Raw genomic sequence first — 13,400 nt, 5'->3', positions numbered from 1 at the left:
CCTCACCTAGCTAGTGTTGATTGATGCCACAAGATATGGCCTGTGCACTGCCTCTCTCTACACAGGCATGGAGGTATGTTCTGAGATTCCCACACAGTTGGTAGGCATCTAGGAGAAGGGTTGATATGAAGCCAAAGAGGGCCCTATGGGGCAGCTCTCACATGGAGGGGAAGCCAGGCATCTCCAGTGGGAGACTCAGTCTCTCTCCTTGGCTGGAAATGCACGTTGGTCTTTGAGGCAAGGAAAGCCATTGGGATAACTGGCATTTTGAAAAGGCTGAAAAGCCCCAGGGAGGGGGAAAGTGATATCTGTGGATGGTGGGTATGTGGCCCCTAGAACTCTTCCTCCTGGCACAGTGCTGGCTTTTGCAGTATTCGTTTGCTGGGAGAGGGAGGTTTCCTTTTCAGAGTTAGGCAGAGGGGTGGAGGCAGGATTGGGATATCTTCCTGGAAGCCTGGGAATAGCCTCTGAGGAGCATTCATTTCAAATGCCTTAAAATGCTTATTAGCAGCTCTCCCCAAGGAAACAGGTCAAATCTGTTCTGTGCATTTGTGAATGACAACAGAGGGCTCAGATGGTTGACTCTGTCCAGCTATAGCTGGACAGCAGCTGCCAAAAAGGAGAGAGCTCAGGAGAGGTTAAGAGCATCAAGCCACTGAGCTCCCCACCATCAGGCCCCAGTAGGCCACAAAAGAACCCAGAGTAGGTGACAGAAACCAGGGCATTCTCTCTTTTTTTTAAAAAAAAAAATATTTTTATTTATTATTTTTATAAATCTTTTTTATTTTTTATTTTTTTATTTTGTGTGTATGCGTATATTGGCTGCATGTAGGTAAATGCACCCTTGTCGTGCAATGCCCGCAGAGGACAGAAGAGGCTGTCAGATCCCCTGGAACTAGAGTTATGGACAGTTGTTAGCTGCCATGTGAGTGTTGGGATTCGAACATGGTTCTGCAAGAACAGTCAGTGTTCTTAACTGCTGAACCATCTCTCTAGTCCCATTCTCTTTTTTTTGACTCTGACACTGACTCCCTGCACATCCTCTCTAGGGAGCTCAGTGTTCCCATTTCTGCAAAGTGGCAGAGGTTTGGAGCACAAGAGCTCCTCACTCTGATAGTCCCTTTCCTTGAGTCTAAATTTATAGACTTTTCCTGGGGGACTGAGGATACCCCAAGAGGTACTGTTCTTGAACTGGGGTTCACATTCTAGATAGTGACAATTTGAATTTCTGGAGTGGGCACTGGGCCAAGGACTCAGATACATCTCTAGGGAATCACACAGGTTTTAGAGGTCCAGAGCAACTCTCTGGGATGGCTGGGGAGTAGCACATAGGTCTCCTATAGCATAGGTAAGTCTTCTGTAAACCACTGTCCTGGACACTGATCCTAAAGCACACACTCTAGTCAAAAGACCTGGGCTTGAAAACCAGCTGTCTTCCAGCTGGACACATCCACATGATACCTGGCTTTGACCAAGAATTCCACCTTCTCCGAACCTGTCTCTTCATTTCTATTGCCCAGGCTGACCTTGAAGTTGACAGCTTCTTGTCTTTTCCTCCTGAGTGCTGGGATCACTGGCATGTACCACCATTCCTGACTTGTCTCTTTTATACAATACAATAAACATTACAGTTACTTCCCCTGCTATAGTAGAAACTAAATAAGACAGTAAGTGGAAACTTGCCTAGTCATAGACATACAGTGTCTTTATTCCATTTTATTTTTAATTATTTTCTTTATTTTTATTTCATGTGTATGAGTGTTTAGCCTGCATGTAAGTGCACCATGTGTGTGCAATGCCTGTGGAGTCCAGAAGAGGGTATCAGGTCCCCCTGGAATTGAAATTACAGATGGCTGTTAGCCATCACGTGGGTGGGATCCTTTGTAAGAGCAGCCAGTGCTTTTAATTGCTGAGCCCCTTATTTTAAAATTTAATTTATAAGGATGGATCACCACACCTGGCTTATGTGAGGATGGAACCCAGGGCTTCCTGCAAGCTAGGCAAGCACTCTACCAACAACGTTACAATATCTCCAGTCCCCATGGTGTCTTTCTGTGAACTGTTTTCTACCTCCTCCTTACTTCTTTTCCCTGACTTTAAGTGTGGATGGCTCCAGCCCTTTAACAGAAACACAGGACAGCTGATAAATAACATCCCAGGAATATTAGCACTCCAGAGTCACCTTCCTGGGAACCAGAACTTTACTTAAACCCAGAGAACAGGCCTTGGTGACCACCACATGCAGGCACAAGCACAGTTTCAAAGGTCTGCCCATGAAAATGTCCCATTGGAATTTGTTGGTTACTCTTGTTTTGTTGTTTGTTTATTGTTTTTGAGACAGCATTTTACTATGTAGTCCTGGCTGGCCTAGAGCTCACTATGTAGACCAGGCTGGCTTTGAATTCACAGAGATTTGCGTGTCCTACCTCCTGAGGGCTGGGATTAAAGGCATGCACCACCATGCTGGGTCCTTGTGGGTTAGTTTTAAGGGCATAGATTCTGGGGAGTTAATGTCAACCTGTGAATTTGTGTCCGGAAGAGAGAACCCCACACTGACACAGTGCCTCATGCCTATAATCCCAGCACTTGGGAGGCTACAGCAGGATTGATACGCGTTTGACCCTAGTCTGGATTCATAGTGAGTTCCAGGTTAGCCTGGGCTACAGAGTGAGACCCTTTACCAAAAAGAGAAGGAGGAAGAAGAAGAAGAAGAACAGGAAGGGGTGGAGGGGGTGGAGGTTGTTTCAGTTACTTTTCTTGATGCTGTGACAAAAGCAACTTAAGGAGGGGTAGCTGTTGGCTCCATAGTTCATACAGTCCAGCATGGTAGGGAAGGGCAGGGCAAGAACTTGAGGCAGCTGGTCACACTGTACCTGCAGTCAGGAAGAACAAAGATGAGTGTGGCAGCTCGGCTCAGTCTTTTTCCTTTCCCTTTCTATTCCTTCTGACATCCCAGCCCACAGAATCACACCATCCTATTTCAATGTCTGTTTTGTTTCCTAAGTTAAGCCTCTCTGGAAGCATCGTCACAGACATGACCAGTGGTGCATCTTCTAGATGGTTCCAAATCCAGTTGAGTTGACAACGAAGGAGGAGGAAGGAGAGGGAGAAGAGGAAGAAACCCTAAAGTTGGTTCTTGTTACTTGTAGGCTAATCATGTACATGAGTCACATGCAGATCTTGGTAGAGGGCAGATTTGAGAGTTAGGATTTAGACTGCACTTTTTTATGTGTGCCTGTGTGTTGAGAACTGAACCCAAGCCCTTGCATATGCTAAGCATATAAGCATATGCTATGCCACTGAGCTACATTCCCAACCAGACTCCATTTCTAAGACACACACACACACACACACACACACACACAGACTCTATTTCTAAGAAACACACATACACACACAGCCTCTTTCTGATGCTGTTGGCAGAAGACCACACTCTAAGTAGCAAGGGTCTGTTCTGTTCAGTCCCTCAACTTTATCTCAGCTTTGTCAATCAATCTTGATGGGTGGAGTTACCATCACAAGGAGAGGGTGATGCTTGTCTGAAAGCAGCAATTCCGTAAGGGTGAGCTCTCGGGCAGAGAGGTGGGGGACAATGCTGGGAGACTTCCCGTCCTCTCTTGGGCTGTGCATATGGGTTCTTGGCCACCTCACTTGGGACAAACCCCAGTCACAATATCATGGCTTGTGAAGCTTTGGGAAGACCAATGTGAGGAAGGTTCCTGATACTTTTCAGTCCTATGGAAGCAAACAGCCCCTGTGGGAAACAGCTATTTAATATGGGACCTGACCTTGAGCTGGCAGTGGTCCTGTTTGAGAGCAATTCTCTCAAAAGCTCAGATTTCTAAAAATTAAGCAACATTAGCACCCACCTTTTCAGTCAGTCATTGGATAGGCATTGTGTGCCTACTATGTGTCAGGTGATGCTCCAGAGATGGGGGTTAGAGGACCCTGGGGAAACCCAAGACAGGTGAAGGGTCCAGGAGATATAAACAGTGGTCAGAGTAAATGTGTATAAGGTGAGGCTAGAGAGATGGCTCAGTGGTTAAGAACATTGGTTGTTCTTGCAGAAGACTGAGGTTCAAATCCCAACACCCACATGGCAGCTAACAACTGTCTGTAACTCCAGTCCCAGGGGATCTGACAGCCTCTTCTGACCTCTGCAGGCATTGCATGACATGGGTGCACTTATCTACATGCAGGCAACACACACACATAAAGTAAAAATAATTTTTAAAATGTGTATAAGGTATACAGCAGATGATAAGCACTATGGATAGAGAAAAAGTTGGGGGTCAGGAGTACAGCCCAGTGGTCCATTGGAGAAGTAACAGGGCAAATGATACCAGGTTCAAAAGATTCCTATGAGGCCTTGGTTTACCCTGAAGGAAATGGACACCCATTAAAGACTTGGAGTAGATGAATGACCTGGGATCTAGAGGTATGCTCTGGGTACTTAGGATGGCTAGCAGGAAGCACAGGTATGAGCCCTACTTCCACAGTCTGGATGACTGGGGGCTCAGGTAGATCTGGGGCTTTGCATCTTGCAAAGCCCCTATGTGACTGATTCCTAGAACTGGTCCAGAGTTACGATACCACCCCTTGTACAGTTCTTGGAGGTGAATCTCATTGCATTCAGTGTGAATGGTGCCAGCTATGACCACTGTAGTGTGAACACCCTCCAGGAGCTACACACTAACACAGGTCCACAGAGCCCACCTTGGTAGGTACTCTCTCCTAGATTGTTCCCATTTACAGGACAGAAGGTGCCCAGGTGCCTCTCCTGGTAGGAATCTGGACAGGCACAGGAGTAACCCAGGCCCCAGCTGGCTCTTGACCAAGGCCCCCATCCTCTCATCATCTGGCTCACTAGCTGTCCTCAGAAACCCAAGACAGGTGTGCACAGATTTGTTGTCTTTTTTAAAAAATATTTTATTTTATGTGTACAAGTGTATTGCCTACATGTATGTGAGTGCACCATGTCGTGCAATGCCGCGGAGGTCAGAAGAGGGCTTTGGATTCCTCTGGAACTGGAGTTAAGGACGGTTCGTAGCCTCCATGTGGGTGCTGGGAATCAAACCTGGGTCCTCTGCAAGAGCAGTCAGTGCTCTTAACCACTGAGCCATCTCTACAGCCCCGCTTTTTTTTTTTTTTTAAGATGGTTCCCATGCTTAAGCATTGAACTCACAGCAATCCTCTTGCCTCAGCTCCCAGATGCTGGGTTTACAGGTATGGGTCATGATGTTCAACTCTGTAGACTGCTTACCTATGAAAAGTGGGATGAGGTAGGAGCTGATGGCCTTTCATTCCCCATCAGCCTCCAGGTAGGTCCCAAGGATGTGTGGCATGCAGTTCTGCATGGCCATGAGAGAGGCTGAGTTCTTGGCTGGACACCTGGACACCAAAGGCTTTGCTCACAATGGTGGGCCTTAAGTAGCTGTGAGAAATCTCATGGGCATGACACTGGCATAATGCTCATTACATACCTGTGCTGTGTAAACTAGAAAAACTAGAATTACGTGCTCACATAATGCATATGGTCTATTGATTAGGTATTTTATAGATGAGGAAAGTAAAGGCTCAGAGAGGCCTTTTCATGAGAACATAGCAGCTAAAGAAAGCAATGAATTGCTTTACGCACACAGGCATCCTGGGAGGCTCAGCGCTCATACCACAGACCCTGGACTTGCAGCAGGTGAACACAAAGCCTGGGCGCACTGGCGGTCTGTGTCATCTTTCTCAGGGATAGATCTGACCTGCTCAACCCTGAGACTCTAGTCTGAGCATGGTCTGGTTGTCCAGAGCTTTCCCACCCAACAGCCTCAAAGTGGCTCTTACCCTAAGCCTGGCCTGGCCTTGATCTCTCTTTCAATACTCTACTGAGGCTTTCTGGGGTAACTGCTCCCCTGGATGGCTTTCTGAGAAGGGACAGGCAAATTTTAGGTAAACAGTAGCTTGAAAGTAGGGTTCTGAGGTCCAACATGCTATTTTAGGGACACTTGCAATTGAAACCTTCTGGTCCCACATAATGTATTATCTCTATCAATTCCATTATCCTATCATCTTCTTCAATATGGCTGTTCCATTCCAGGAACCTCTTGCCCAGAAAGTAAAATCAACAATTAACTGTTCATCCCAGGAACTTTCTGAGTCACTTAAAGGAGCATTAATAGTAGTAAAACTCGAAAGGACTCTTGACTCCAAAATGCCCCCTTGCTATACCCACCTATCCTCATCTACTCTAATCAACCAGCCTTCCTGGTCTGCCTAAAAGCAGTCCTTCTCAGAGAAAACTCTCTACAGGAAGTACTGGATAGGCTTTGTCCAAACCAGCTCACAGCCAATTGCCTGCTGATGTCTTGTGAGCCTCCATTTGACAGGAAACTCTGCAGGTAGGAAGTCCTTTGGTCTTTGAGGAGGGGAGGCTTAATTCACAGAGGAAGAGTCTGAGAAACAGGGATTATGTGAACTCCAGGAAGGCCCTTGGGGTTCTCCTAATGTAGCCCCTTCACTGTGCAGATGGGAACCAAGGTCTGGAGAGAGGCAGAAACTTCTGGGAACCACAAAGCTCAAAAAGACAATTCCAAGGGATAAACACGTTAACAGCTATAATGTGCCTGCTACCCACTGAGCTCTCTGTGTCTGTTCAATAAAAACGTTGATGTAATCTGGCCCACAATACAAGGCAAATTCAAGTTGGCCTCTCAGATTGACAATACAAAGTCTTGAACCTGGAGTGGCAGTTCTCTCACTGGAGTGTACCTATCAGTCCTGGAGGGCTTTGGACAGCACTGGGCCCCCCACCCCCACCCCAGCCCTGAGCTTCTAACTCTGGATCTGGGGTGCGCAGAGTCACTATCCTTCTAATCAGCTCCCTGGGTTGCCTGTTCAGAGACCAGCTCTGAGAGCCAGGGACCCAGAGGAACTAGTGGCAAAACATGCAATATCTGGCACTAGTAAGAGGGCAACTGGGGCCATGGGCTCCTCATTCTTCCCAGGGTCCTAAGGACACTGCTGAGAGGGCTGTGCATTCTGGGTGGCTGCATCTACACGCCCCTAACTATTCTAAGTATGCTCAATGTAGTTGCCTTTACCCCTGGATGTCCCCCTTCCTCATAAAGTCCCAAAGATAAATCAAGGATTCCACTACAGCTCACCCTGGGGACTAATGAGTTTACTGGGCTCACTTACAGAGTATGGGTGAGGAGTAGCTTATAGGAGCATGGGTGATCCCAAAGCTGCCACGTTGGAAAGCCTTCACTCAGCATGAATGAGGGCTTCCCCCTAGCTACACAGATGGAGCCTCTCAGTGAACTTTCTCACAGCCTATATATTTGTGTACAAATTGCTAGGAGGAGTGGTCCAGTGACACACACACACACACCCACACCTGTTCTCTGAGGGAAAGACCACAGTTAATAGGCCTGAGCCTGGGGGGTGGGGGCTCTGGCAGACACAGCTGATCTAATGACGGCAGCTGTTTTGCTCTACAAGAGGGGCAGTCCCCCTTCATAGGTGGGCAGGTGACACCTAGCATTAACACCCCCCCAGGAGTCTATGCCAAAAGAATGAATCAAACACCATGTAGACAGAGGAAACCAACACATCCATTCTTTATTGCAGACTGAAGCTAATGGCTCACTCACACCATGAGCCTGGATTTGAAGGTTTCTCTGACTGCCCAAGCTTGCCCAGACAGGTTAGGGCACACTGACAGCACAGAAGACAAGTTCAGGGAGCAATCCTGCAAATAGCTTGGGGCTGGGACCTGGGAATGCAGGAGGTTTGTTGTGCAGGGGTACACCTGAGAGGCAGCATGGTGCAGGGGCAGGGTTCACCCAGCTCTCATCTCCTGGTGACCACCATCATGACCACAGTCACTCCCTTCCCTGGGGGTGACATGCAGACCAAGCCAAGATGTCTAACATGCCAAGGATCTCCCAGAGCTGGGGGAGAAGGAGGCTGAGCACACACTCTGATCCATGGAAGTGGAAGGGGGAGAGCTGCAGGCTTTTACCCTCCATGCTGAGGACAAACCCAGGCCACCTAAGCCCTCGACTCTCCAACTATGAAGTTCGTGAAGGAATCAGTTGCAGATCTTATTAAAATACAGCTTCTGAATCAGAAAGTCAGGGTGAGGCCTGAAACTTCCCCTTTTTCAAAATTTAACTTTATTAAAGTAGGGTCTCGTGTAGCCCAGGCTGGCCTTGAACTCATCATGTAGTTGAGGCTGGTCTTGAACACCTGATCCTTCTGCTTCCCCGCCCAAGTGCTGGGATTATAAGTGGGCCCCACCATGCCCAGCACTCTGCAGGGTTTTTTTTTTTCTCTCTCTTTTACTTTTTCATCTGTTGTTGTTGCGATAGGTTCTCACTACGACCCATGGGCTGGCCTCACATACACAATCCTGCCTTGGTCCTGAGCGCTGGGATCACAGGTGTGCACCATTGCTGCTGGCGACTGCATTTCTAGCAAGCTGATGTTAGGTGATGCTGTTGCTCATTCACAGCGCACACTGCTCTGTGCAAAGCCCCACCCATAGGATTCCTCTTGTATCCCAGAGAAATTGTCTCTTCAACAAGATGAAATTCCAGCTCAAGGACAGGGTGGGCGAGGCCTCCTGCACTTCAGTCCTTGCTTGGCCCCCAGGTCTACAGCTAGACTCAGTAACCCTGTCTCAATATCCTCACCTGGAACTCTCCTTACTTGGCTGACTGGCCTGAGGACACCAGCAGAGTGGACAAAGTCCATCTTGAGATACACAGCACTCAGCAATGCCAACAATACTTCTAGATAGGAGGCCTGGCATAGGGACCCAAGTGTACTTCTTTGTACTTTGAGCAGTGGCGTGAGATCTGAACTTCCAGTTCTCTAAAAGGTGAAGAGACCTAGCTCTGCCCATGTCCTGGGAGCTCTCAGGCCTGCACAGACATACAAAGATGCAGACCAGCCAGGGTAAGAGCTGGCCTATCAGCCTGCTGCAACAGGTGAGGAGGTAGGAGGTAGATAGCTGGAGATCAGGAGGTCAAGGGTCCCAAGAGCAAGCTTTATCAGGGGGGTGAGAGTCCAGCCCCCTCATGGGAAGGGACTGATTGTCCTGACTTGATGTAATGTCCCAGAGTCAGCACTGAAAGTCCCAAATCCTGAGAAATGCCTCAGTCCTGGGCACATTGAGATAGCTTGACACACTACTGACTGGCCACCCCTAGGCCACAGGCAAAGAGTTCAAGATGGCTGGTCATAGGGGATGGCCTTGGGGCTGGCTGGTTACTCATCTAATGGTTCAAAGTGTCTTCTACCCCAGGGTCAGGACAAAGTAGCCTGGCTGCTGCCAGAGGAAAGCCACAGGAAGACCATGGTGAAAGTGGCCACCTGGCTACCTCAGGTCAGAGTCATAGGCACAAATAAGATGGCTTTGTCTTCTCTGGGCTACCTCTCCTATGGCTCTTGGGGTAATGCCTGGGCACACCTGCTACACTCAGGGAGGAATGGGATGGAGCATACAAAACTTCCTCCTCACGATGTCTTTGTCACAAGGAAGGACAGCATGAGCTCGAGTTGAGTTGCTCCTCTATGCCCTGGCCACATGGCCCTAGGTTCAGGTTCCGTCATAAACACTCCTGTCCTGCCACAGGGCCCTGCCACACACTACAGGCATCCCCAGGACTCCTGGTTCAGGCTCCTGGCAGTCCAAGGACCCTGATGACCAGGACATGGCACCATGAAGGGCCTCACTGTGATCAGTCCTCAGAAAGCAATAAATAGATGGAGGCTGTCTTCTATTCCTCTCAGGACGGTGAGTGGCTCTCAGCACTAGAAATGAGGCCTCAGACCCACAGGGCCCAGAAAATGCCCAGCAAAGCCTGTCCATGAGCTCTGATGGTGCATGATGATGTAGAGGAAGGACCTCCAAGGGGGCCCAAGCAGGCAAAGGCTATCTGCCACCATTCCTTCTCACAAGTAACAAGACTGAGAGGACAAGAGACCTGCCCACGTTTGCACAGCAGCTGTGAGTACCCCAAGCCCAGGCCTGGTTCCACCTGGCCTCGTCCCTCTGGACCCACTACTGTGCTAAGCTAGCTATCCTGGCTTGGCTGCAGCCCTCCCCCAGCACAATGTCCAGCCCACCCACCCTCATGCCCCGAAGCTTAGCCTCCCATGGGCCTTTCTCCTCTCAAGGTGCCAGACTAGTGTCTTCTGTCCCTCGCTGAGTGGGCATGAGGAGGATGGTCTAAAGCGGAGGGGCCCGTGCATCCTCTGGAGACATGAGCATGTCAAACTTGATGAGTGGTGGGGCAATCACACGCACCTCGGCGCTGAGTGGGTTGAGGCGCAGGTTGATGACACGCAGGGCTGGCATAGCAGCCAGCTTTTCCACAGGAACATCTGTTGGGTAGAGAGAAGACAGGTTAGAGGGTGGGAGGAAGCTAAGACATGTGATGGAACACACAGTGGTTAGGGGCACCTGTCTATGGGCCACCACACATGGGCTCAGCTCAGGGTACCCAGCCCTGTGTAATGGGCTATCAGGGGCTGCAACCAGTCCATCAGAACCACATGTGGAAAAGCAAGTTTATAAATGGGGACCCAGGCTGGGCATGGTAGCACATACCTATAATCCAAGCACTTATGGAGGTGAAGGCAGGAGGATCAAGGGTTCAAGATCATCCTTGACTACATAGTGTGTTTGAGGCTAGCCTGGGCTACAAGAGACTGCTTCTTTTATAGGTGGGGGTTGGGGACATGGAGAACTAGGGGTCTCAAACCTAGGATTACCATATAAACCTAAAAATTTACTCCTAAGCAGAATCAAAGGAGTTAAAGGCAGGTACTCAAATCTTACTACATGAAGGTTTACAGCACAGCTATTCATAATAGTTTAATATCCATCAACAGATAGATACTGTATATAAATGTAATAGAATACCATTCAGCCATTAAAAAGGAAAATTTCAGATACATGCTTCAACACAAACTCTGAAAACATTCCTAATGAAAGAAGGCAGGCAGGAGGGCACTTGGCATCTAGAATGTGACATCATGGAGATAGCAGAAGATACTATAAGAGCTGGAGGAAGAGACGAGTCAAGTCACTGCTTAATAGATACGGTGTCAGGGCTGGAGAGATGGCACAGCAGTTAAGAGCACAGGCTGCTCTTACAGAGAATCTGGGGTTTGGTTCCCAGCACCTACACGGTGGCTAACAACTGTGTGTAACACCAGTTCCAGGGGGATCTGACACCCTCTTCTGGCCTTCACAGGCATTGCACACATGTGGTACAGTTGCATACATGCAGGCAAAACATTCATATACATAAAAATAAAATAAATATAAATAAATAAGTAAAAATTAGAGTGTCTTGGGTGATGAGAACATTTTGGAAATGGATGGCAGTGATGGCTGCACAATATTATAAATGTAATTAATGCCACTGAGCAGCATACTAACTTACAAATGGTTAAAATGACAAGATTTTGTCACCTATAATATCACAATTTAAGTATTTTATTTATTATTTTTATTTTATGTGTATGCGTGTATTGCCTGCATGTAGGTAAGTGTACCCATGCTGTGCAATGCCCGCGGAGGACAGAAGAGGCTGTCGGATCCTCTGGAACTGGAGCTACAGACAGTTGTTAGCTGCCATGTGGGTGCTGGGATTCGAACCCAGCTCTTCAGCAAGAACAGTCAGTGTTCTTAACTGCTGAGCCATCTCTCCAGCCGCCCCCCATATCACAATTAAAAAAAAAACAAAACACATTTATTTATGTGTCTGTGTGTGTGTGCCTATGTGCCACAGCATGGGTGTGGTGGTCAGAGGACAATCTTTGAGACTCAATTCTCTTCTTCCACCACTTGGGATCCTAGGACCAAACTTATGTTTGGCAGCAAGTGTCATTACCCAATGAGCCATCTCACCAGCCCCATATCACAATATTAAAAATTAATAATATGCTATGCCAAAGGTCACTGAATTGCACATTTTCAGAGTATTAGCTATCTCAATATAGCTGTGAAGTGAAAAACCTGCTAGGGGGTGGGGATGCAGCTCAGTTGGTAGAGTACTTGCCTAGCATGCACAAAGCTCTGGGTTTGATTCCCCAAACTAAATAAAATAGGCATGGTGGTATATGTCTGCAATCCCAGCACACAGGAGGTAGAGGCAGAAGAATCAGACGGTCAAGACCTCAAGATCCTCATACATAGAGAACTTGAGGCTAGTGTGGACTCATGAGACTTAGACTTAAAAATAGGGAGGGGGATGACTCAGCAGGTAAAGGCTCTTGCTGCCAAGTCTGAGGACCTCAGTTCACTTGCCAGGACCCACATAGTGAAAAGGAAAGAACTGACTCCTATGAATTGTCCTTTGACTTCTACATGCAAAATAAATCAAATAAAATTCAATTAAAAAAAAGAACAAGACATATTATGTATGTGACTTTATGACTGTCCCTGCTGAGAGGTGACCGTGTCTGGCCACATGTAAACTTCTCATGATGGTGGCAGCCCCATTCTCTGTGCCAGCACCTGGTCCACTCTGCTCCTGAGGAGCCCCTAAAGCAAGAGTATGTCTGTATACACCACATTCTGTCCACCCACCTACCCACCACTTGCCCACCTGTGGACCTGTGTTGTGGAGAACCCTTTACAACCATCTTGGTTCCACCTAAGGGAGGCCAGTTGAAATGTGACATCATCTGTACTCTAGGAACTGCGTCCCCCTGTGTTCTATACCTATAGGAGCACCCTGAGGAATCCTAGGCTGTGCTAGCAAGGATGGTCAGTTCTAGACTAGCATGTTTTTTGAGTCAGAGCAAACCTATTCCTATTATACCTTTCTTCCCAAATTCTAATGTGCAGAATGTGGAAATCAAGTTTCAAACTGTCTCCCACTCGATGTACCCAAATAACAGGACATTTCTCAAAAAGCATCCAAGATATTACTTTCTAACAAATATAGGTAGCAATGAACTTGCTTGAATTCCCAAACACAGTTAGAAATGGGGTGGCAGGGCCAATGAGATGGCTCAGTGGGCAAACATGCTTACTGCTAAACCTGAGGTCCTGAGTTCAAGTCCTGAACCCACATGGTAGAAGGAGGGAACTGACCTCTGAAAGCCCACAACATAATAAGTAAACATTTAAAAAATTAAAAATTAGAACATACCAGACATAAAATGGACAGACAGCCCTAACTGAAATCCAGCTTTACTCTGTACTAACCATTTCTGTCCTATGCATTACTTTCTTCATGAGGAAAAGGAGGAACCCTTTATTCTGTGAGAAGCACTGATCCTCAGCTGCAAGACTGCATGGTTCATCCTGAAGGCTCACTGTGGTCAATCCATCAGTGTGGTACCTGGTCCCCCACCCCATAAAATTCCTGTTTTTGTTTTGTTTC

The 13,400-nt window shown here is 47.7% G+C and overlaps 1 protein-coding gene across 9 annotated transcripts in view; it reads right to left on the bottom strand.

Annotated features, from left to right (window-relative positions):
* Positions 1-1,965: 1,965 nt before the first annotated feature.
* Lrrc20 (leucine rich repeat containing 20) overlaps positions 1,966-13,400 on the bottom strand; it is a 133,352-nt gene continuing 121,917 nt past the window's right edge. For 7 of the 9 annotated variants that reach the window (XM_029560952.1, XM_029560949.1, XM_029560953.1 and 4 more), the window contains 2 exons: positions 10,307-10,383; positions 1,966-2,873 (listed from right to left, as the gene is read on the bottom strand). In XM_029560952.1, the coding sequence (XP_029416812.1) occupies positions 2,745-2,873; positions 10,307-10,383 (206 nt within the window). In that variant the 3' untranslated portion in view covers positions 1,966-2,744. Of the gene's footprint in view, positions 2,874-7,582; positions 10,384-13,400 lie in introns of those variants that run through there. The other 2 variants (XM_008827788.3, XM_008827790.3) reach the window with 1 other exon arrangement.

The sequence above is a fragment of the Nannospalax galili genome, unplaced genomic scaffold, assembly GCF_000622305.1.
Source record: "Nannospalax galili isolate Female #2095 unplaced genomic scaffold, S.galili_v1.0 scaffold853, whole genome shotgun sequence".
Lineage (NCBI taxonomy): Eukaryota > Metazoa > Chordata > Mammalia > Rodentia > Spalacidae > Nannospalax > Nannospalax galili.
The sequence above is the reverse complement of the archived record's forward strand: the minus strand, read 5'-3'. Positions and strand labels throughout refer to the sequence as shown.